We start from the raw sequence: 21,216 nt of genomic DNA on the forward strand, positions 1-21,216 counted from the left end.
GGTACTGATCAGAGAAGGCATGGAGTCTCCACGCTTAAATTCCACGCAGCGACGCCCGGAAGAGAACTGACTGGGCCGCCGCCGGCAGCTGGCAGCCGGCGCGGGGCGGGGCCAGGCCGCGGGGCAGCCAATGGCAGTTCAGGGGGCGGAGCCGCGGCGGCGTGCGCTGCGCCCGGACTCCGCCGTTAGGGGTGGCAGCCAATGGGAGGGCCGGGACGCGGGCCGGTTAGATTCAAAGGTGCCTATAAAGCGGCCCGCACGCCCGCGTTCGCCCGAGCCTGGTGTGGTCCGTCCGGTCCGAGCGCCGCTATGGCTCTGCGCCCCGAGGGTCTGGACGAGCTGCCCGCCGCCTGCCTGTCGCCGTGCGGGCCGCCCAACCCGGCCGAGCTGTACAGCGAGGCGCGGCGCCTGGCGCTGGAGGAGCTGGTGGCGGGCGGACCCGACGCCTTCGAGGCCTTCCTGCGGCGCGAGCGCCTGGGCCGCTTTCTGAACCCCGACGAGGTGCGCGGCATCCTGCGGGCGGCCGAGCGGCCCGGCCAGGAAGGCGCGGCGGCGGGGGCCGAGGACTCCTTCGGCTCGTCGCACGACTGCTCGTCCGGCACCTACTTCCCGGAGCAGTCGGACCTGGAGCCGCCGCTGCTGGAGCTCGGCTGGCCCGCCTTCTACCGGGGCGCCTATCGCGGCGCCACGCGCGTCGAGGCGCACTTCCAGCCCCGCGGCGCGGGCGCCGGCGGCCCCTACGGCTGCAAGGACGCGCTGCGCCAGCAGCTCCGCTCCGCGCGGGAGGTGAGCGGCCCGCCTTGGGCCCCGGGGCGGACGGGAGGCCCTCTCAAGAACGGGAAACAGGCCGGCCGGGAGCGCGGGCCGGGTGGTTCCCGGGGGCCCCCCCGACTCGTCCAAGTCTGCTTGCCTTCCTTCGGGTCACAGGGACATTGGTCTCAGCCCGCATGGATGAGAGTTGTGTCCGAGGTCCAACTCCTGATTCACATCCCCTGGGGGAGGGGACCAGAAATAGTTCCAGTTCCACGTTTCAGTTAAAACCAAGCCAGATTGCTAATTTTCCTGGCCATCAGCCAACACTGGATCCCATCTCCTGAGAAGTGCATTCCCTAGGGGAAAATTCCAGAAAGATTGCACTCAGCGACAACTATGGAGCATTAGGAGTCTGTTAGTGCTAGTCACAGCTCTGTGTCTTATGTTGTAGAAAGCAAATACATTCGAGTGGCAAAGTGACAACCCTGCCCCTTTCCCTCCTGCCATAGACCAGAGGAGAAATTGCTCTTTCTGTGAACGAGGGGGGGCTGTGCCAGTTAGTAGCCTTCTAAAATGCAGATACCCCTACTTTGGGTCATCTCTCTTCACACTGGGTTTTGGTGTTGTCTTGACTCTTAGTGTGGGTGCGGTGGGAAGTCTTGACTTCAGCAGGGTGCTGGGTACCTAGGGGTGTGGGAGAAAGGTAGGTGGGGGCAGGGTGGGTGCTGCGGCAGACACATAGTTAGCTGCCACCTTGCTTGCTGACTGGCAGGGCCCATCTTCCTGGCTGTCACCTGTGCCAGGGACATGGCAGGTAAAGCCCCAGGCCATGGTTAAGCCGAGTAGGGCTGGTACCTGAGTGTGTCTGACTGTGGCTTATGAAATCTGCATCAAATCGGACTGAAATTGTCAAGTCCAGGAACAAGCCCCAACTCTCTCCAGTGTTCTTGATGCTGGCTGTTCTTTTCCTGATAGTGTCACTGGGTCGAAGGGAGTGTGGGCTAGTGCCTTGCCTTTGGGGGAGTACGTGTGGTGGGTAGGCCGCAGTGCTATCGGTATGCTGAAGGTCCTTTTTTTTTTTTTTTTAAGATTTTATTTATTTATTTATTTATTTAGCCGGCGGGGGGGGGGGGGGTACAAGCTGGGGGGGTGGCAGGCAGAGGGAGAAGCAGGCTCCCCGCCGATCAAGGAGCCCGATGTGGGACTCGATCCCAGGACCCCGAAACCATGACCCGAGCCGAAGGCAGATGCTCAACCATCTGAGCCACCCAGGCGCCCCGCTGAAGGTCCTTTTGATATAGCAGACACTTGAGAAGACTAAAAAGACAGAGAACGGCACGATGGTGGGATGCATTTCCAGAGCTCACCTCCAGGAGGATAATTTGGGCACTTGGAACTTAAAAGAGTAATGAATAGGTCTCCATGAAAGAGAGGAAGGAATTGCCTTAATCTCTTGCCCAGCTCCACTTTTTATTGGTAGTGAGGGGCACTGGAGCTAAGGCCAGGGGGAAAACTGTCTATCAACTCACATGCTGGCCTTGGAAGGGGCTTGAGGCTGTTGCTCAGACTCCCCTTTGCCCTGGGAGCATTCTGTAATACTGGCATTCCAAGGTAGGACCTCCTGCCCTGTTCTGTGCCCTAGTTCAGCTACCCACTCATATTTTTGAGATTCTGTATTTGGAACCTGGGCAATTTTAAAGGAGAAAGGTGGTACATTACCTTTACATCTGATTAATATTTTCAGTATCTCTGCCAGATGCCAAATTGCTTGCTCATTCAGCACCTACTGTGTATCGGATGCTTGTGCCAGGGCCCGGGGCCACAGGAGAAGGGCACTTGACAGTTGACAGTCTGCTGGTGGAATGGGTGGAGAGGTTGCTACAGACAGCAGGGGAAGGGTGGAAGAAAGAAAATTCCAGGCAAGGCGGTGACCTTGGAGCTGGGTCCAGAAGGATGCCTGGGGCTTGCCAGGCCAGAGGGTAGAGACTGGCCCAGAAGGGTGAAAGGACCCAGCATGTTTAGAGGCAACCAAATTCCTCAGAGCTGGAGCAGAGAGTATGCCAGGGTTAGTGGTAGAAGGGGAGACTAGAGCCAGGCTTTGCCCACTAAAGAGCAATGGGGAGCCACTGAAGGTTTCGAGGGAGGAGCATGATCACATTGGTGTCCCTGAGCAGCAGTTCTGGTGGGAGCATGAGGGAGGATGGGTTCGAGAGGGCTGAGGCTGGTATGTGGGGTGCTTGTAGGGAGGAGGCCACGGGCCTACTGATGAGGGTGGGTGCTAAGGCAGTGTGTGTGGGGCGGGCGTTGGGCAGGGGATCAGTTTTAATGACAGGCCTTGGTCAGTCAGTGGCCTGGGAGGGTGTTGAGTGAGGAGGTAGGAGAATAGGCAAGGTGAAGAAGGCGGGAGAGGCAGAGTTAGGGAAGATAGAGGTTTTTTTAGCTTGGGTGGGCAGTGAGGCTACCAAATTAGATTACAGGAGGGAGAGCAAGGCTGAGAGTTGGGACCAGGAGAGGAGTTGGTTTTGAGACATGTTAGTCTCGAGGCCTCAGAGACCATCCCCTTTATTTAAAAGAGCATGATCATGCTCTCTGCTAAGCAATGTTCCAAATAGTCCCAAGGTAGGTGCAGTCATCCCCGCTCTGCAGGCGATGGAGCTGAGGCACAGAGAAGTTGCCTGAAAAGCCATTATGCACCCGTGTCCTGGTGGTGAAAACACCTGCTGGTAGGATTGAGCACTTCCCGGGGGTTAATTTCTGTGCTAGCCCTTTACCTGGATTCTCCCATTTAACCCTCCCGCCGCTAGGAGGAGGCCACATTAAGAAGAGACCAGGCACTTAACTTGCCCAAGATCACAGTTAGTGGGGGGCAGAGCTGGGCTCAAGCCCGCCTGCCTAGGCCCAGGGCCTGTGCTCATAACCACTGCTCCACGTGCCTTCCCTCCTGTGCGGGAGGATCGGCACCTTGGCAGGTTTCAACAGGCTGAAGGTTTCTTTTTTTTTTTTTTTTAAAGATTTTATTTATTTATATGACAGAGAGAGACACAGCGAGAGGGGGAACACAAGCAGGGGGAGTGGGAGAGGGAGAAGCAGGCTTCCCGCCGAGCAGGGAGCCCGATGCGGGGCTCGATCCCAGGATCCTGGGATCATGACCGGAGCTGAAGGCAGACGCTTAACGACTGAGCCACCCAGGCGCCCCCAGGCTGAAGGTTTCTTAACAGTTTCTGCAGATTTGGACTTTTTATTTCTGTGGTGCCCATCCTCTAACCTGGAAAATGTCTAGGACAGTACTAATACTAACTGCACTTTTCAGGGTGAAGGCTGGAGTGGTCAGGATACAGGCACAAGAAACCGGGGTCACTTGGTAAATGGCGGTGTCTAATCCTAGCTTTGCAGCCCCGACAGCTGGTTTTCGGAGAGTTTCGTCCTCGCCTAGGACTTCTGCTGCATGCTGTCTGGCACAGTCGGTGGGGAGGGGAGAGGCAGGACAGCAGATGACGAAACAGTGCGGGCGATTCTACCTGCCTTTCTGCTCAGTGAGTTCTTTTCCCAGAGGGGGTGTGACTGGGGCTGTGCATCTGCCAGGCCCTCCGTCGGCTCAAAGTGTGGGCATCCTGCCACACGAGTAGGCCACAGCGTTTAGAACACGCACGCCAGATGTGCAGCATGCCTTCATGCAGGCTGACTCTGCCCTGGCGCTCAGCTGGGCTTCACCACTGCCAGAGGAAATAGCACTTTGGACCAGAGAGCCAAGAGGTTGGCTTCCCAAGGAATTTTTAGAGTAATTTTGAACAGAACAGGATTTGTTTCCCTGACACACCTACTCCTGTTTTCCCTACACTCCTGTCTCTGTTGCCATGTGAATCAGTGTGTGGCTGGACTCTGGCCCCCACGAGTCAGGCGGGAGTAGAGACCTTCCCTGGAAGTGCTGCATGCCCTCGATTGGCGGGGGCTTTCTGCGGTGGCCCTTGGGGTATTTCTGGTTTTTGAATGGGAGTTCATGGGCAAAGCTCATTCTACCAGGAGGTTCCACACTCCTCAGAGGCATCGTTCTCACCAGCTGCCTATGTTCCGAAGAGGCACTTGAACTGTGACGCACCCTTGGGCCTCCTTTTGATAACCTGAGCATTAGTAGAAGCAGTCCTTGTATTGACGAAGAGTCCTGACAGGAGGAGTGGCTGCTGAGAAATCTGCTGGAGGCCTCTGGCGTGCATGAGGATGTATCAGAACCAGGGCCCTCCTGATCTTGCTTAATGCTCCTCTTGAGTTACAATAGGATCTGTGCGGCGTGATCAGTTCCTGTTCCGGATGCCCCGGTCAGCCCAGAGCTTCCTCAACATCACTAGTGTTGATATTTTGGACCGGATGATTCTTTGTCCTGGAGGGCTGTCCTGTGCCTTGGACCCTGAGCAGCATCCCTGGCCTCCACCCACTAGATGCCAGAAGCACCACCCCCCTGCCAATAGTCAGGACATTCGAAAGTCTCCCAAGGGGAGATAGGGAGCTATGCTTAAAGGTTACAGAGTTTCTATGTGGGGTATGACAAAGTTTTGGAAGCAGATGGTGGTGATGATCGCACAATGTTGTGAGTGTAATTAATGCCGTTGAAAATAATGAGGATGGCAGATTTATCATATATTTTACCACAATTTAAAGAAATTGCCAAGGGGCACCTAGGTGGCTCAGTCTGTTAAGTGCCTGCCTCTGGTTCAGGTTGCGATCTCAGGGTCCTGGGATCCCTGCTCAGCGGGGAGTCTGCTTCTCCCTCTCCCTCTGCCTGCCACTCCCCCCTGCTTGTACGTGCGCGCTCTCCCTTTCTCTCTGTCAAATAAATAAATAAAATCTTAAAAGAAAAATAAAGAAATCGCCAAATGTCCCCTGAGGAAGGAAATTGCCCCTGGTTGAGAACCACCGGCCTAGAAGGCCTATTATCTGATGCACAATTTTAGGATGTGCCCCACCAGGCAGTCTGGCTGCTTTTTATCTCTTCTTTTGATTTTATGTGTCAGGTGAAGGATTTTGGAATTGTTAGCCATTTCTTTCTTTTTTTAAATTGTGGTAAAATACACCAAATTTACTATTTTACCACGAAGTGGCATTAAGTGTAGTCACATCGCGCAGCCATCGCCACCATCCGCCTCAGAACCATGTCGTCTTCCCAGACTGCCGCTCTGTCCCCACTGCACAGTGACTCCCACCCCCCTCCCCTCCGCCCTGCAGCCACCCTCTGCTCTGTCTGCCGTTATTCCTTCGTTCTTTTCATCTGACATCCGTCAGACAGCAGAGATGCTGCAGGATCATCCTGGGTCCTTTATGGATGCGGGGTCAGTTCTCTCACGCACACACACAAAACGTCCTGGGTATGCGGGCTTTTTAAAAATCCTGATGCAAATGATAGAACCCGTGGAGGGGAATTTGGCAACATCCAGCAACATTTCAGTTGTATTTACCCATTGACGCAGCAACTTCACATCTGTGTGTCTGTCCTAGAGACAGGCTGGCAAAAACATGAATAGATGCGTGCAGTAGGGGGTTTGTTTGCGGTGCTATTTACAATAGTGAGAGACGGGAGGAGCAGAAATGTCCTTCAGTAGAGTGGGAAGTCAACTGACCCGTCTCCAGAGTGGGGTCCCCTGCAGCTCTAAGGAAGGAGCGAGGACCTGTTCTGTTCCCTGTGACTAAGTGTCCACAGCTGCACCAGCCAACGAAGTCACCATCAGCCGTCTGTGGCTATTTCAATCTATATGAATTAAAATGAAATATGAAAAATTCAGTTCATCTGTCTCATTAGCTGTATTTCAAGTATTCAGTCTACAGTGGTGGCTAGTGGCTACCATGTGGATGGCACAGAGCTAGAATATTTCCATGCTCTCGAAGGTTCTGTTGAAGGTTCTGTTGATCGGCACCGTTCTAGAACGTTGTGTATCACATGCTGCCTTTTATCTGTTGTTACAGTAAACAGATGTTATGTGTTTATAGTAAACAAGTGTGTGTGTACACACATAGGCATACTTATTTAGGAAAGTGGAAGACCAAGAACGGATCAAAATCCTCATCGTAATGGAGAAAGGAGGAAGGGAAAGGAGGCACAAGGGACGAGGACGGGAGCTAGGGGATTCTGCAAGCGCCCTGTTTTGTAGATCGGACTTTGGACCCAGGTAAATGCTTTACATAAGTATAACATAAAAATAACTCAGAACGATAACCCCCTTCACCCCCCAAACCCCTCCTGGATGCTTTTTCTTTCTAAAAGCCCACCTGCCCTAGGTGCTTCCTGCCGGAACATGACAACTGAGGAGATGCAGCTGCCGCTGGGGCCAACGAGGGGCGGGTGCTGCTCCCTGCTTTCTGGAGAGGCGCTGTGCCACGCTGCAGACGAGGCTGTGCCAGCCTCCGTCCCGGGACTTTATTTTATTTTTCTTTTAAAGATTTTATTGATTCATTTGATAGAGAGAGAGAGCACACAAGCAGGGGGAGCGGCAGGCAGAGGGAGAAGCAGGCTCCCTACTGAGCAAGGTGCCTGACGTGGGGCTCCATCCCAGGACCCTGGCATCGTGACCTGAGCTGAAGGCAGACGTTTAACCCACTGAGCCCCCCCAGGCGCCCCCTCCGTCCTGGTACTGAAATGGTTAACTGTACAATAGCAGCCTATGAAACTGAGGGAAAACGCACAGGCAAACTTAGGGTCCATTGTGCACGTTTGCTTTTCGTGTTTCTAAACCCTGAAGATAATACCAAGTTATTTAAACATTTTTAAAGAAATTTCAAGGCCGTGATTTCCGTTCTTTTAAAACCTGTAACGAATGGGGAGAAAAGACGTCTTTTGCTTTGTGAGCAGGAGGGTCTCCAGAAGCCTTCCCTGGCAGGAGCACCAGGGAACTGAAGGAAGGGAGTCTGAGGGTCACGTGGTGGGCGGGAAGCTCGCCGCAAACGGGCTGTTGTTGACCCCTTTTTCTTTCTTTCTAGATGGGGGGAGGGGTAGAGGGAGAAAGAGAATCTTAGGCTAGGGCATGGAGCCCGATGCAGGGCTTGATCCCACAACACTGAGATCATGACCTGAACCAAAATCAAGTGTTGGTGCTTAACCAACTGAGTCACGCAGGCATCCCTGGAACTCCTTACTCTTCTTCTTCTTCTTTTTTTTTATTTATTCATTTGAGAAAGAGAGAGCGCACAGGAGAGCATGAGCAGGGGGAGGGGGAGAGGGAGAAGAAGACTCCTTGCTGATCTGGGAGCCTTATGCAGGGCCTGATGCCAGGACACTGGGATCATGACCTGAGCCGAAAGCAGATGCTTAACCCACTGAGCGCCCCCTCCTTACTCTTCTTAAACCTCCCCCTCCATTGCCTGAATGGTGATGACTCTGTGGTTGACACACAGGCCTTCCACGACCTGGCTCACCCATATGCCTCTCAGCCAGGTCCAGCCACACGGGCCCCTACCCCGTCATTTCCTGCCTCTTCCTCCGCCACCAGCTGGCTTCCTGTACGAATGCCCTCCTCTTCACAACTCCCTGGTCCAAAACGGGTCCTTATTTGTGATTCAGCTCAGAAGCCCTGTCCTCCAGGAATCCTTCTCTGCTCTCCTCTGGTGAACATTTGAGTGCCTGTAGCACGTCCACCACAGCAAAGGATGAGTCCGGTGTCTGTCAGATTCTTTCTAGCTGTCTTTCCGCTTAGTCCAAGGTTCGGCCCCCAGCAGACCCTGAAGAGGTGCTGGCTGCACGACGGAGCACATGTTTCCTGCCTGAGCTAAGCCTCTCTGTCTGTGTCTCGTGTAACCCTCACAACAGCCCTTTGACGGAGATGCTATGATTATCTCTTCCAGAGGAGGAAACTGAAGCTCCGAGAGATGAAGAACTTGCCTAGGGTCACACAGCTAGTGAGCTGCAGAGCTGGGGTCGGTGCCCAGGCCTTTCTGCCTTTTGCCCACTATGGATTAGCGGGATGGCTACAACTCCACGTGGGACACGTAAAACAATGTGGGAGGTGGTAAACTTCTGACGATGCCACAATTTTGAGAGAACACTTATTTTGGGGGTGCCTGGCTGGCTCAGGCAGTAGAGCATGCAACTCTCAGTCTCAGGGTTGTGAGTTCAAGCCCCATGGTGGGCATGGAGCTGACTTTAAAAAAACAAAAACAAAAACACATTTATTTTTTAAATCATTGTATCCAGGGGGTTTTAGCTAAACCCTTCCCCAAGAATAGCTCAAAAAAAGCTGGGGCTTTATCACCACTGCGGCTTGAGGTTTGGGGAAGGCAGCCAGAGAGAGAAATTGGTCTTCCCAGACTCCACATAGCAGTGACTTCCTGGGAGCTGGTGTTTCATGGTCCCTCATCCTGGTAGGTGAGATTGGGATGTTGGAGAAAGACCATAGAATCTCCTCTTTTTTTTTTTTTTTTTTAATATTTTGAATATTTTATTTATTTATTTGAGAGAGAGAGAAAGCACAAGCAGGAGGGAAGGGGAGAGTGAGAAGCAGACTCCCCACTGAGCAGGGAACCCTATGTGGGACTTGATCCCAGGACCCTGGGATCACGACCTGGGCTAAAGGCAGCCGCTTAACTGACTGAGCTACCCAGGCACCCCCAGAATCTCCTCTTTGTCTCTGTGTTGCTTCTTGAACCCCCACCTCCTTAAGGGGCCATGACCGTCAGGTGCTGTCTTGAGTCCTCTGGGGCACAGAGCCAAATCCATCCCGTTCCAAGGCCTCCGTTCCCATAGAAGACGTGAGACCTGTAAATAAATTACCTTAACGTTCAGAAAAGGAGTTAATGTAGTACTGAGAGACACAAGTTCTTGCTGTTGAAGTGAGGAGGAGGGAGACCTGCTTCCAGCCCAGGCTGCTCCTAACGGTGGCTCAGGGAGGCCCAGCTCTGGCCTGGTTTTCAGGGGCTTGTGCTAAGGCTGCACGTTCTGACACCCCCCACCCTCACTGAGGGCCCCGCTCTTAAACTGCAGAGGGTATGACAAGAGGCTTGGTGCCTGGAGCGGCCTGTCTCCGGCAAGGAAAGCTAGGCTCAGGCAGATGTCTCCCTGTGTTGAAGTATCCGGACACTCTGACTCTGGACTGGTGAGGGGAATCAACGAACAGATACTTGAGGGATCCTTTGTACCTTGCACTTCATGTAACAGAGTCATTTAGTTCTGGCTACACACCTGTTTTGCAGACTCAGGACCAGACCTTGGAAATGACTGTAATTTGCCCGGGGCTGTGTGGCTGAGGCAGCTGTGAACTGTAGTCTGATGCTGAGTGTGCAGGGTTGGACAGCAGGCATGAATGGAGCTGTGCTGCTGGGGAGAAGAAAGGACTGGTCCAGGGCTGTGCGGAGGACGGTGGCTGGGAGTCGGTCAGGAGGCTCAGCTGGGCCAAGTCCAGATGTGTAGGGTACAGTGGCCTGCGTGTCTTTGGGGATGGAAGTGTCTGTGGCTGGGGGCAAACAGTGCAGAAGGAAAAGAGGGGAGGGGAGGGGTGCTGTAGGGCAGGGATCCTTTCCCGCTCTGAGGTGGGCTCCAGAGTCTGCACAGTGAGCTGTAAGCTGGTGTTCCCATGAGCTGACCGCTTGCTCTTCCCTCTGCTGCCTCACTCTGTAGGTGATCGCCGTGGTGATGGATGTTTTCACGGACATCGACATCTTCAGGGACCTGCAAGAAATAAGTCGGAAACAGGGAGTTGCCGTCTACATCCTTCTGGACCAGGCTCTGCTTTTGCAGTTTTTGGATATGTGCATGGATCTGAAAGTGCATCCTGAGCAGGAGAAGGTTTGTGTTACACGTTTCCAGTCTCCCCACAATCAGCAGTAATGACTGAGCGTCCGAGACCTACATGATCTGTACGGTGGTGGGCGGGGGATCCCCATGACAGGAGAGGCAACTGAGGCCATGAGCAAAGCCATTTGCCTGAAATCTCACAGAAAAGAAACCACAGGGAAGGCAAGCTGGTGCAGCCACTCTGGAAGAGTATGAGGTTCCTCAAAAAGTTAAAAATAGAGCTACCCTGTGACCCAGCAATTGCACTACTGGGTATTTACCCCAAAGATACAAATGTAGGGGTCTGAAGGGACACGTGCACCCCAATGTTCATAACAGCCAATAGCCAAACTGTGGAAAGAGCCCAGATGTCCATCGACAGATGAATGGATAAAGAACATGTGGTATATATACACAATGGAATATTAGCAGCCATCAAAAAATGAAATCTTGCCATTTGCAACAACGTGGATTGAACTACAAGGTATTATGCTAAGCGAGATACGTCAATCAGAGAAAAACAACTATCATATAATTTCGCTCATATGTGGAATTTAAGAAACAAAACAGATGAACACAGGGGAAGTGAGGGGGAAATAAAATAAGACGAAACCGGAGAGGGAGACAAACCATAAGAGATTCTCAATCATAGGAAACAAACTGAGGGTTGCAGGGGGGGGGAGGGGAGTAGGCAGATGGGGGAACTGGGTGATGGACATTAAGGAGGGCACGTGATGGAATGAGCACTGGGTGTTATATGCAACTGATGAATCTCTGAGCTCTACCTCTGAAACTAATAATATACTAGTTATTATCCATGTTAATGGAATTTAAATAAATAAATAAAAATAAATTACCACTGTGACTAGGAAAAAAAAAAAAAAGAAACTGCAGAGTCAGGACTCAAACCTTGGCTTGCCCCTCATGTCCCGCTCCGTCCTAACCAGGAGCTCAGCTCTTGGCAGCAGGAGGCTGTCTTGAAGGTGCTGCTTTTCACAGCGGCGCCGGCAGGCCCTCCGCTCATAGAGCCCCTGCTCTGTCCTTGGCACTGCCCTAGGCTTCTGACAAACGTTATGTGACTCAGTCCTCACCGCAGCCCTGTTTCAGCTCCGAAGTGGTGGCATAGAGAGCCCAGCGTCGACCAGTAGAAAGGAGTGGGCCGAGGGTGTGACTCCCCATCAGTGCACCTGCCCGCCTCCTGCCCGGCTGTTCTTGATCACCTTCATGTGCTGCTCTCGGTTCTCGTTCTTGTTTTTAAAGATTTTGTTTATTTATTTGAGAGAGAGAGAGCACAAGCAGGGGGAGTGGCAGGCAGATGGAGAGGGAGAAGCAGGCTTCCCGCCGAGCAGGGAGCCCGATGCGGGGCTCGATCCCGGGACCCCGGGATCATGACCTGAGCCGAAGGCAGACGCTTAACTGACTGAGCCACCCAGGCTTTTCGCCCCTTGGTTCTCATTCTTATAAAATTAGGCTTTTTATATCCTTTGCTCTGAGCATGAAAATAATTTGAGCTTGGGGTGCTCTCTGCTCGGCGGGAAGCCTGCTTCTCCCTCTCCCACTCCCCCTGCTTATGTTCCCTCTCTCACTGTCTCTCTGTCAAATAAATAAATAAAACCTTTAAAAAAAATTTGAGCTTAAGTATTTAAATGTAAGGTTATATAAGTCAGCTAGCCGATTCTCTGTAGTGGAAAGAGGCAAGAAAAATCATCATATTTGTTATTCATCTTTTTAAATCAAGCATCTTAATGTGAGCCGTGAGCTTCGGGACTTAATTCATCCACTTGGTTCATCACCTATGTGAGCACCTTCTCTGAGCCACTTACTATTCTAGGTACTGGAAAGAAAGCAGTAAACAAACCGAACTAGGAATTTGGGCTTTGGTACTATAGGCTACTTGCGTAGTGAACATCAGCTTACCACCTTGTTATTAACAAGTAACTTGGTCTATAAAATGTCACCATTTACTATCCCCCGCAGAGTTCCCGGGGGTGGTTTTCCCTAATGAGGAACCTGAGGATTGGGTTTAATTAGGTAGTTACTGGTTGCTGCAGCTACAAAGCATATTCATGTTCACGGTGGTGGTAGAATTGGAGCTTGGAGCCAGAATGAAATGGTCCAGCCACGTGACCCAGCACTAGCTGAAACAGGAGGTCAGGGGGGCCCCAGGAAAATGCATGTCGGGCACGGAAAAGCACGTTCTCATCTAGCCAGACATCCAGCCTGTGCCGGCTCTTACCTAGAGCCCGGTGAAGCAATGCAGGATGACCCTGTGGAACTCCGAGGCTCTCTGAAACTAAGGCTGTGTGTCAGCAGCAGGAATCTCACAGCGTGGCTCTGGCTGCAGCTCTGATCGGGACATTGGCTGCAACCCATGCATTCCGCGGAAATCTAGCATTACCTACCAACTTGGTTGCACACTGTTGAATGTTGCCCGAGGGAAGAGTTGAAAGGTCTGTACCTTTGGCTTCAGCAATTTTCTAGTGTCTTAACTTCTTCCTAGAGAAGCACCATCTTCTCTGGTGGCTTCTCACCCGGGCGCATCTGCTGGTGAATCTGTCCCTCACCCAGTGGGGCTGACCTCCGCCCTGGCTCCGTGGCTGGTTCTGAGCGGGTGTCCTGTCTGTAGGAACTTGGTCATGTATTTGTGTGTAGACACTCAAAAGTGCTTTGGCCACAATCACAGGGGCCTGTACGACATTCAGGTAAGTGCCAAAGGGAAATATGTACAAAACCACACCAAAATGTACCCATAGTGATATTTTTTAATGCTTGTTTATTATATGTTGATCCTTAAAGGTTGGATCAGGAATTAGCATCTCCTGCAGGAAGCCGCCCCCCAACTGTGCCCTGCCCTGCCCGCCCCTGCCTGTTCCTTGTATGTGTACAACTTTTTGGAAGTTCCTAAGCTTTTTTGTTTGTTTAATTTTATTTTAAAACAATTCAATTTACAAGAGTTACAAAAATAAGGAATTCCTTTTTTTTTAAATTTGTTTTTTATTTTTTAAGTAGGCACCATGCCCAACATGGGGCTCAAACTCACAACCCTGAGATCAAGAGTCACAGGCTCTACCACCTGAGCTAGCCAGGTGCCCCCAAATATAGGGAATTCCTGAATACTCTTTGCCCAGACTGTCTAAATGTTAACATCTTATAAACCTCGGTGCAATTTCAAAATTGAGAAATAAATTTGATATAATACTGTTATCTAATTTACAGACCTTATCAACTTCACTGATCATTCCACAAATGCCCTGTTTCTTGTCCAGGATCCAACTCAGGACCATATCTTGCATTGGGTTGTCATGTCTCCTTAGCATCCTCTCATCTGGAACTGTTCCTCTGTCTTCCTTTGTCTTTTAGGGTCTTGATGCTTTTAGAGAACACTAGCCAGTTTTCTGTAGAATTTGGGTTTGTCTGACATTGCCTCATGGTCAAATTCAGATATGTGTTTTGGTAAGACCACAGAAGGGATGTTATGTCATACCATACTGTTTTGTTTTGGCTTTTGTTTGTATTTTGAAATAATGACAGATTCACAGAAGCTGCAAAGGTAGATAGCGGGTTCCACGTGTCCTTCACCCAGTTTCCCCCAGCGGTTACATCTTGAGTAACTTAGAGTACAAAATCAAAGCCTGGAAATTGGGGTTGGTACAACGTGTGTCTGTAGTTCTGTGCCATTTCATCACACATGGACTCATGTGTACCTGCCCCCACCATCACAATACAGGACTGTCCTGTCACAATGATCTCCCTCTTGCTACCGTTATGGTCCCATCTGCTCCCCTCTCTGTGCCTTCCTCCCGATTTCTAACCCCTGGCAACCAGTAATTTGTTCCCCATCTCTGGGGCGCCTGGGTGGCTCAGTCGGCGTTAAGCATCTGCCTTCGGCTCAGATCATGGTCCCAGGGTCCTGGTACCCTGCATTGGGCTCCCTGCTCAGCGGGAAGCCTGCTTCTCCCTCTCCCACTCCCCCTGCTTGTGTTCCCTCTATCGCTGTCTTTCCCTCTGTCAAATAAATAAAATCTTTAAAAAAAAAAATTTGTTCCCCATCTCTATAGTTTTGTCAGTTAGAGAATGTTCTATAAATGGAATCATAGTGTATGTGACTTTTTTTTTTAAGATTTATTTATTTTAGAGAGGGAGAGTACGCCTACATATGTGTGCAAGCAAGGGGCGGAGGGGCGGAAGGAGAGGGAGAGAGAGACTCTGAAGCAGAGTCTGCACTCAGCGCGGAGCTGGACGTGGGGCTCGATCTCACGACTGACATCATGACCTGAGTTGAAACCAGGAGTTGGCCACTTAACCGACTGCGCCACCCACGTGCCCCACTATGTAACCTGTTGAGATTGGCTTTTTTTGTCCTGCACAATGCCCTTGAGATCCGCCCAAATTGTTGTGTGTATCCATAGTTTGTTGTTCCTACTGCTGAGTTGTGTCATGGGGTATGGTTGTCCGATGGTTTGTTTAACCGGTCACCCACTGAAGGGCTTTAGGATGGCTTCCAGTTTTGTGCTATTATGAGGAGAGTTGCTATGGATCTTTGTGCACAGGTTTTTGTGTAGTTGTAGGTTTTCACTTCTCTGGACGATGTCCTATCTTGTTGCGGTTTTTCATCCTGCATTACTTTCCTCTCTCCTAGTCCTTAAAGATAAGGGGCATGCCAGATATCTCTGTTGTCTCAAGGCTCAGCACATTGTAGGGGCTTTCTTTGTTTATGGAATGAAGGAGAGGGTCGAACAAATATCTTAAACATTTCATTTGAATCATGTTAAGATTTCTAAAGGTATATAGTTTACTCAGTGCTGATTTGCCCCAAAGAATGCAGATGGTCTTAGTACTTTACATACCATTGGATATATGTTTCCATGCGTCATTTTACAAGGATAATTATGCCCACATATGCACCATGAGGCCCCAGTATGTTGGTGCCCTTTTGGTAAATTCATTCTTACAAGAGATGTGACATTGCTGATTAAGCCCCTTGTGATATGAGTGTTTCAGCCTCAGAAGTCCCATGTTAGAGAAGGCTTGTCCTGATCTCCAGACTCATGGTGTGGGGTAAGTGAGGATGGGCTATTATTATTCATTACTGATGCTGTAAATAAAAAAGTAGGAGAAATAGCAGGTTAGCTTCTTCAAGCCTTTGTTAAAATGATATTTATTACTAGCGTGTTTTCTTTGATGATTTTATCCCCCACGTTTTGTTTCAAAATCACTTCTTGGATTCTGTTGTGTCATATCCCCAACAGTGAGTCTTCTTTTCAAGCACATGTACACAAGGACCAAGAGTCTCAAAAATCAGTGTGATCAAAGGGCTCACAAGAAGATGGACTCAGCGAGGCCCCATTCCTTGAGTCCTGAACACTGTTGGCTCGTGTGCCCTGTATGGTGTTCCTGAAGGGGCCTGGGGACCACTCCTTTGCCAATGAGTGCGTCTATTGGGGAATTATAAACCAAGCCCTCTTTATCATTTGCTCACTGGACTGTTGTTTCTTTTTCTCCCATTCCCTGCCGACAGCTGATGACCGTTCGGACCATTACTGGAAGTATTTACTATGCAAGGTCGGGAACTAAGATAGTTGGGCAGGTTCATGAAAAGTTCACACTGATTGATGGCATTCGAGTGGCTACAGGCTCCTATAGGTAAGTCTCTAGCCTGCCCATGCTTGCTACTCTAACCTTTGTAGAACGTGCTTGCTATATAAAGGTAAAAGCTGCTTTTTCCTCTCAATGCGAGTCTTTGTGGCCAAGCATTCCGGTAGGTGTGCATCTGTGGGTGTGAGTATATCAGTCAGAGCCTCCTCCTGCAGGAGGTGGTCGGGGTGTGGGGTCACACCCCCCCCACCCCCGCCCTATGGGCCACAAAACTAAAGTGCAGATGTGAAACTTGCCTGGAGACCCCAGGTGGATGAGTCGATTCCAGCCTCGGCCAGGCCTGCCGTGGCTGAACCAGGGGTTACCAGTGACAGGAGCAGTCTCAGATCCTGTTCCTTGGGGCCTTTGACCTCCCCCTGTCCCTCGTCCCTGCTCACTTGCAGGTAAGGGCAGTCACAGGCCTCAGCATCAGTGGAGGGCAGAGCTGAAGCTGTCACCTTACGCTTAAATCCTTCACCTTCCTTCAAGCCTTGTAGCCCAATGCTTTAGTCTAGAAAGCCCTGGTCCCTGTTTCTGGCCCACCTTTGGAGTCTCACCTTGGCACTGGCACCTTATGCTAGGGTGCCGGAATGTTGAAGAGGGTGGAGATAATAGTGGTTCACACGGATCTCCAGAAGTTAAGATACACCATGTTTACTTGGGCAGATCTGATGTGGTGTGTCTGTGTGTTAGATTGTCTGGTGGTATGCATTAGTATGTCTTGAGCTTAGAAAAGAGAAGCTCCTTTTTGAAGACACATGCATCTCTGGGTGGTGATGATGTGTCAGCCCTGGGTAAAGGCGGACATGGAAAGGATTGTAGAAGCTGAGGTGGTCAGATCTGCAAACTCACGATGCCTGTCCTTGCAGACAGTACCGTCATTGCTCAGAGCAAAATTCACGCTCTTCCTTGAGACCTCCTTTCATGAGATGTTCATAAATAACTGGAAGAAACTGGATTTTCATCCAAAATAGGCTTTATCTACATTATACAGACTTAGTCTCAAATGGTTTTTGGATCTTCTAAAATATAAAATATAAAAATTACATTACTCTCTCTAAAAAAAATACACTACTGTTGAGGATAAGGATGAAGATGGTAGCTTCTATTTGTTGAAGGCATTTCATAATCCTGGTGTTGGGTAGGTGTCTTGTTTGCATGATTGAAGGTTTTCCATTTCAACCCTCATTGAGGGTTTTCAAAAGAATCTTTCTTATCCGGCTTTGAAGGCAGTTCTTAAGGTAGGATTTGCATCAGCAAGGAATCATGGTTGCCAGAGACAGAGTTGACACTATGTGTTATGATCTCCTTTAAAACATCCTATTCTTGATACAAACTTATTTATCAGTGGGGTGACTGTGAGTGCAGAAAGCTAGCTCAATCTACTTTATGCAAAATAGAATTTATTGAGTCCCATAACTTGGAAGTGTAGAAAGGTGCAGTTGGTTTTCAGCTTGTCTTGACCTGGAGGGCATATGTTTATCAGAATATTGTCCCCTGGTTCTGCTTTTCTCTAGCTGATCTTTATTCTCAGTCAGGCTTATCCCTTTGAAGGCAAAGATCCAGGCTTACTTACATAGCCTTTAGTAGCTATCTCCCAAAGAGAGAGACTTTCTTTCTGTTTGCACTGGCATCAGTCCTTGAAAAACTCCTTGGTCCTCGCTAGGTCATGTGCCCACCCTGGATAGATCCCCGACCCAAGGGAATGGAATACTCTGGTGGCCAGCCTGGGTCATATGTCCACCCCTATTGTGATTGGAGAAGATGCATAAAGGAACGCCCTTTGGCTGGGGGTGGGTGGGGTTCTATCACTAGAGGGAGGAGAAGGGATGCTGGACAGGCAGGGGCACATGGCCACTAATGAGCTCGGAATGTGCTCGGAGCAACAGCACCATCCTTAGAATGACAGTACTGTCTCCCTTTGAAAATGACAGTATTGGAGGAGCAGAGCACTGGCAATCTTAAGGACTCGGGTCTAGTCTAGGGTCAACCACCAGCTTCCCACTGGGACATCGCTAGCTCGTTTCCTCACTTCTGAAGTGAGAGCCCTGGCCTGAATATTTTTAAAGCCCTTTCTAGTTTTTAGAAACTCCGAGACTGAGGAGGTGTGGGTCTTAGTGTGTTGGTTAAAGAGCTGGCCTTTTTACTTCTCTTAATGCATACGTATGTCAGACCCCGGGGTAAGGCTGGTTGAATTTACACCGCCTGGTAGGTATGCTGTCGCCAGAGCTGTGACTCCTGGAGCAGAGTACCTGGGCTTTATTATTCAGTTTGACAGTAAGTAAACAGTAAGGAGACTGACTGCTCATCTTTACTAGCTTCTCTGTTTGTTTGTTTTTAATCCTTAAGTTTTACGTGGACGGATGGCAAATTAAATAGCAGTAACTTGGTCATCCTGTCTGGCCAAGTGGTTGAACACTTTGATCTGGAGTTCCGAATCCTGTACGCACAGTCGAAGCCCATCAGCTCCAAGCTGCTGTCCAACTTCCGGATCAGCGGCAAGTTTGACCATCTAGTTGACCCGAAGCCTCTGTCGAAGGAGCTCACGTTGGGCAGCCTGCTGCGCCTGCGGCTGGCCCGGCTCTCAAGCACCCCCAAGAAGGCTGAGCTGGGGTTCGAGGCGCCCACTGAGGGCAGGGCAGAGGCCAGGCGCCATGACTCGGAGTCCTCCACTATCAGTGACAAGGACGACTTCAACAGCCGCAGGGACAAACTAGAGGGCGGGAGGATGACCAATGCCGCCACTCAGACGGAGGCAGGAGAGGAGGCACCAGCAGTGAGCGTGAGTGATGCGGGGACCCAGGCCAGCGCCGTGACGACGTGTGCCGGGACCCAGACCGCAGTCACCACCAGGGTGGCGAGCTCCCAAACTGTGGTTCGGTCCATGTCGGCCACCACCCAGACTGACGTGGATGAGAACGTTCTCTTTTCTCAGGGCACCCAGTCTAAAGAAGGGTCACCAGTGTCCAGGATGTCTGTGTCAAGATCTTCCAGTTTGAGATCTTCCTCCTCTCTGTCCTCTCAGGGCTCCGTGGCGAGCTCCCTGGGTTCCCAGGCGTCCAGCAGAGCCACTGACTTTGTCCGCGCTGGACATTCCAAGTTCTGGGGCACCCCCCACTTGGATCTGTGCTTGCGAGACTCCTTTAGGAACTTGAATCAAGAGCGCCAGTTTCACTTTGCTGGCATCAGGTCCCGGCTCAACCACATGCTGGCCATGCTCTCCAGGAGAACGTTCCTGACTGAGAAGTACCTTGGTTTTCATCCCGGAAACGTTACCAGGGCCTCGGTGAATCTGCTGGCTGTGAGAGATATCGCACTGTATCCCTCCTATCAGTGACCACTCAGCATTCAGCACCCGTCCCCCGAGCACCCTGCTTTGCAGCCCGTTCACCTGATCTTTGGTCACCCCGATTTTCTCTGAGTTCTATAAACTGCACATTCTTTTACATGCCTTTATCTTATTTTTGTCATGTATAAACCAGGTGTTGGTTTTATGGTTGAAACACTATGGGTACAGTTTCTTTGCACGACTTTAATATTGGTATCTCTTAAAGAGAGTGTTTAGGGGTTCTCAGGTTAATTCAGGTAAAAGAGGAAATACATTTTGTATTTTTCTAGATATGTGTGCTCTTCTGTTTTAGAGATTTGCATGACTAGTTTTTATGATCAAAATCCTGTTTAAGAAGAAAATTCCTTGTCGTCTGTGTCTTCTTTAGGATATCTATGTTCTTAGCATTAAATAAATATAAACAACTTTTGTGTGGTGATTGCGCGGGTAATATTTTTCCCCTCTGGCACTTTCCTCTTTAACCCTGGAGTGTGTCACAAGTAAATACATGTAATAGCTATTTTTGCAGGGTTTTTTGTTTTTTGTTTTTTTTAATAGTGTTGGGATGGGGAAGAAGTAGATGATCCAAACTGTTAAAAGAGAAAATATCCACTTAAAAGTTAGAAGACGTAAAATAAGTGTCAGGGTCGTGCCCTCCTTAGTGATAGGAATGTCGGTGTTACTATCTGTATAGTTTGAAGGAGGGAACTTGCCAGCAACTGCAGGTCTTTTCATGTGCCTCTCTCTGCTTGTCTTTTCTTCACAGGAAAAGCTTGAGCTATTTAGACAAGGAACTTGGTTCTCTGCTGCGCTGCCAAAGGCGGCCTTTGTGTGCGTTCCTGGATTCAGCCCTGGTATTAACTCTGGTGGCCCCATGGGTCTAATTTCATCAGATGGGTGTATTGACAATGATTTAGCAATCTCATATCCTGGAGTAGTGGCAGAAGAGATATCTGACAATTATCCCAGATTCCAGGTCCGGTGGCAGGCCATGCAACTGGTTTCTACACCCTGCTAATCAGGGTTGGTATGGCTGTGGAATCCTGTTTTTGTCCAGTCTCGTTTGTGTGGACAGACCAAAGGAAGAGAATTAAAGGGTGGCCTCCTCCTTCTGATTTGGCCAAAGCAAGAAAGATCTGTCACAGGGGAGGGTATCGTCTGCCACATAGGCACATGCTGATGCACTGGATCATGAGCATGCCTGTGGGTTTTCATGTGTGCCCTGGGCCTCCCTGATGGTCCCCAGGCTGGTTATTTGCTGGGTTCGTGCCTTAGTCTGGGCTGTGAAGCCGGCCAGACATCCAGTTCATGTCCGGTTGTAAACAACTCGGTCCTAAGCCTCACACAAACGTATAGTTGGTTGAAACCAGTTGCAGATTTAGATCATTTCCTATGTTCTGTCTTTGGCCCTCGTAACAAAGTAGTCCTGGGACAGCTGTTATTCCCAATAATCGAGCAGAGAAACAGAAGCTCAGATGCAGTGGCATATTTTAGGTCGCAAGGCTGGTAAAGAGTGACATAGGTGTGGAACACAGGTTTTTTAGACTGGGAGTCCAGGACTTGGTTGTACGAGTCTCTGCGGGAGGGTGGAGGCAGCACAGGGTGTACGTTGAGAAGTGGCAGTCAATACACTGATGAGTTGAAACTGAAAAGGTGTTGCCAATGATTAGAAATTAGAACAAAAGAAATATGGGATCCCAAGGAAATGGCTAGGTCTCTTAGAGTGAACAAAGCTTTTCGGGCATTCGAGTTT

At 50.2% G+C, this 21,216-nt stretch overlaps 1 protein-coding gene across 1 annotated transcript; it reads left to right on the forward strand.

Annotated features, from left to right (window-relative positions):
- Nucleotides 1–289: 289 nt before the first annotated feature.
- Nucleotides 290–19,833, forward strand: FAM83D (family with sequence similarity 83 member D). Its single transcript, XM_021689036.1, has 4 exons — nucleotides 290–786; nucleotides 10,346–10,513; nucleotides 16,020–16,144; nucleotides 18,485–19,833. The coding sequence occupies exons 1-4, from the start codon at nucleotides 310–312 to the stop codon at nucleotides 19,470–19,472; spliced, it is 1,758 nt and encodes a 585-aa protein (XP_021544711.1). The 5' UTR covers nucleotides 290–309; the 3' UTR covers nucleotides 19,473–19,833.
- Nucleotides 19,834–21,216: the final 1,383 nt, after the last annotated feature.

The sequence above is a fragment of the Neomonachus schauinslandi genome, chromosome 10, assembly GCF_002201575.2.
Source record: "Neomonachus schauinslandi chromosome 10, ASM220157v2, whole genome shotgun sequence".
Lineage (NCBI taxonomy): Eukaryota > Metazoa > Chordata > Mammalia > Carnivora > Phocidae > Neomonachus > Neomonachus schauinslandi.